Source organism: Nicotiana tomentosiformis, chromosome 9 (assembly GCF_000390325.3).
Source record: "Nicotiana tomentosiformis chromosome 9, ASM39032v3, whole genome shotgun sequence".
NCBI classification, from domain to species: Eukaryota; Viridiplantae; Streptophyta; class Magnoliopsida; order Solanales; family Solanaceae; genus Nicotiana; species Nicotiana tomentosiformis.
Window position 1 is genome coordinate 95,510,581 of NC_090820.1, and position 2,027 is coordinate 95,512,607.

The window sequence follows — 2,027 nt, forward strand, 5'->3', positions numbered from 1 at the left end:
CTACCATATCTGTGAAGATGGCCATCATGCACCTTTGAAATGTGATGGGTGCATTGCATAGGCTGAACGACATTCTCCGAAAAGCGTAGACGCCATATGGACAGGTGAATGAAATTTTCTCTCTATCTTCCGGGGCAATGGAGATCTGATTATACCCCGAGTATCCATCCAGAAAGCAGAAGTAGGACCTCCCACCCAATCTATCTAGCATCTGATCAATGAACGCCAAGGGAAAGTGGTCTTTTCGGGTGTCCTTGTTTAATATTTTGTAGTCCATATAAATTCGCCATCCCGTGATTGTTCTTATTGAGATCAACTAGTTGTTCTCGTTTTGCACAACAGTCATTCCACCTTTCTTTGGCACATATTGAATTGGGCTAATCCAGTTGTTGTCGGAGATGGGGAAAATGATTCCCGCATCTAACCACTTTATCACCTCCTTTTTCACAACTTCTTTCATGTTGGGGTTCAACCTTCTTTGATGTTCTCTGGAAGGTTTGTGGCCATCTTTTAGTAAAATCTTATGCATATAGAAGGCTGAGCTGATACCCTTAATGTCTGCAATGGTCCAACCAATTGTAGTTTTGCACTCTATCAATACCTGCAAAAGCTGTTCTTTATGCACATCTAACAAACCAGATGAGATAATAACATATAAAGTTGAGTTGGGTCCTAAGAAAGCATACCTGAGATGAGGTGGTAGTGGTTTCAGTTCCAACTGTGGTGGCTCTTCGATCGATGGCTTAGCTGGAGGAGACTTTCTTTCTTCTAAGTGCAAAGACTCAAATTCGAGCTCTCTTTTCCAAAACCCTTGGCCTTCAAGAGCCAGCACCCACTCCGCCAAGTTCTCTCCATTTACTTCTTCTAAGTTCATGAGACATGCTACTAGAGGATCTTTAGCGTTCAGAGTCTCATCTTTCTCCTCCAAAATTACATCCACATCTTCTATCAGAGAGCAATTAGAAAATTCACTTGGTCGCTGCATAGACTTCTGCACATTGAACGTTATCTCTTCATCGTTTAATCTCATTTTCAGCTTTCCAGTTTCACAATCAATTAGAGCTCTCCTAGTGGCCAAGAATGGTCTTTCCAAAATTATGGGAATCTCCTCGTCAACCCGGCAGTCCAGAATGACAAAATCTGCTGGAAACATAAACTTTCCAACCTGCACTAGTACATCATCAAGGATACTTGATGGCCTCTTCACTGTCCGGTCGGCTAGCTGTAGTAACATGGATGTGGGTCTTGCTCTTCCAATGCCTAAACTTTTGTAGATAGCCGAGGGCATCAAGTTTATACTTTCCCCTAAATCACACAATGCTTTAGCGAAAGCATAAATGCCTATTGTGCATGGGATTGTGAAACTCCCTGGGTCTGACAACTTCTCAGCTATGGGTCTTATCACGACAGCACTACAGGTCTGGGTTAGTGTAACAGTGGCCAAGTCTTGGAAGTCGAACTTGTGAGACATCAAATCCTTCACCATTTTGGCATACCCAGGCATCTCTCTCAAGGCGACAATCAGTGGAATGTTCACCTGGATTTGTTTCAATATCTCCATGAATTTCTTATACTGCTCATCCTTATGATATTTGGCCAATCTCTATGGGAATGGTGCTGGAGGTCGCTTCCTTCCTGTGATTTGAGTCTTATCCTGATCAGGCACTGCTTCTACTGTCGTTTCTTGTGCTATCTCAATCTCCTTTGCAGCCTCTTTTTCTTTGCTTGTGCTCTCTTGTGCATGTTGTATCGTCACCTCAGTTAACCCTATTTAATCATCTACCTCAATGGGTACTGGCATAAGTGTTTCAGTTGGTCGACTTTCAGATCTAGGTTTCTACCATTTCTTAGACTCACTGCCATGAGCTATTTCGGGCCCTGCTCTTTTGGATTGACTTGTTGTCTGCAGGTAACGTCCCTTGGGGGCGATTATTCAGAGCCATTGATATCTTCCCTAATTGAATCTCAATGCCTTTTATCGCCGAGTCATGTGCGTCCACTCTCTCTTACATTTTTCCATTGGACCC

General features: G+C 43.1%; 1 protein-coding gene across 1 annotated transcript; it reads right to left on the bottom strand.

Moving 5' to 3' along the window:
* Positions 1–316: 316 nt before the first annotated feature.
* Positions 317–1,561, bottom strand: LOC138899220 (uncharacterized). Its single transcript, XM_070185360.1, has one exon. It carries the CDS (start codon positions 1,559–1,561, stop codon positions 317–319), a length of 1,245 nt encoding a protein of 414 aa, XP_070041461.1.
* Positions 1,562–2,027: the final 466 nt, after the last annotated feature.

Bases quoted from the DNA above. Each gene is read 5' to 3' on its own strand.
- LOC138899220 (XM_070185360.1), bottom strand. From the start codon at position 1,561: ATGGAGATATTGAAACAAATCCAGGTGAACATTCCACTGATTGTCGCC.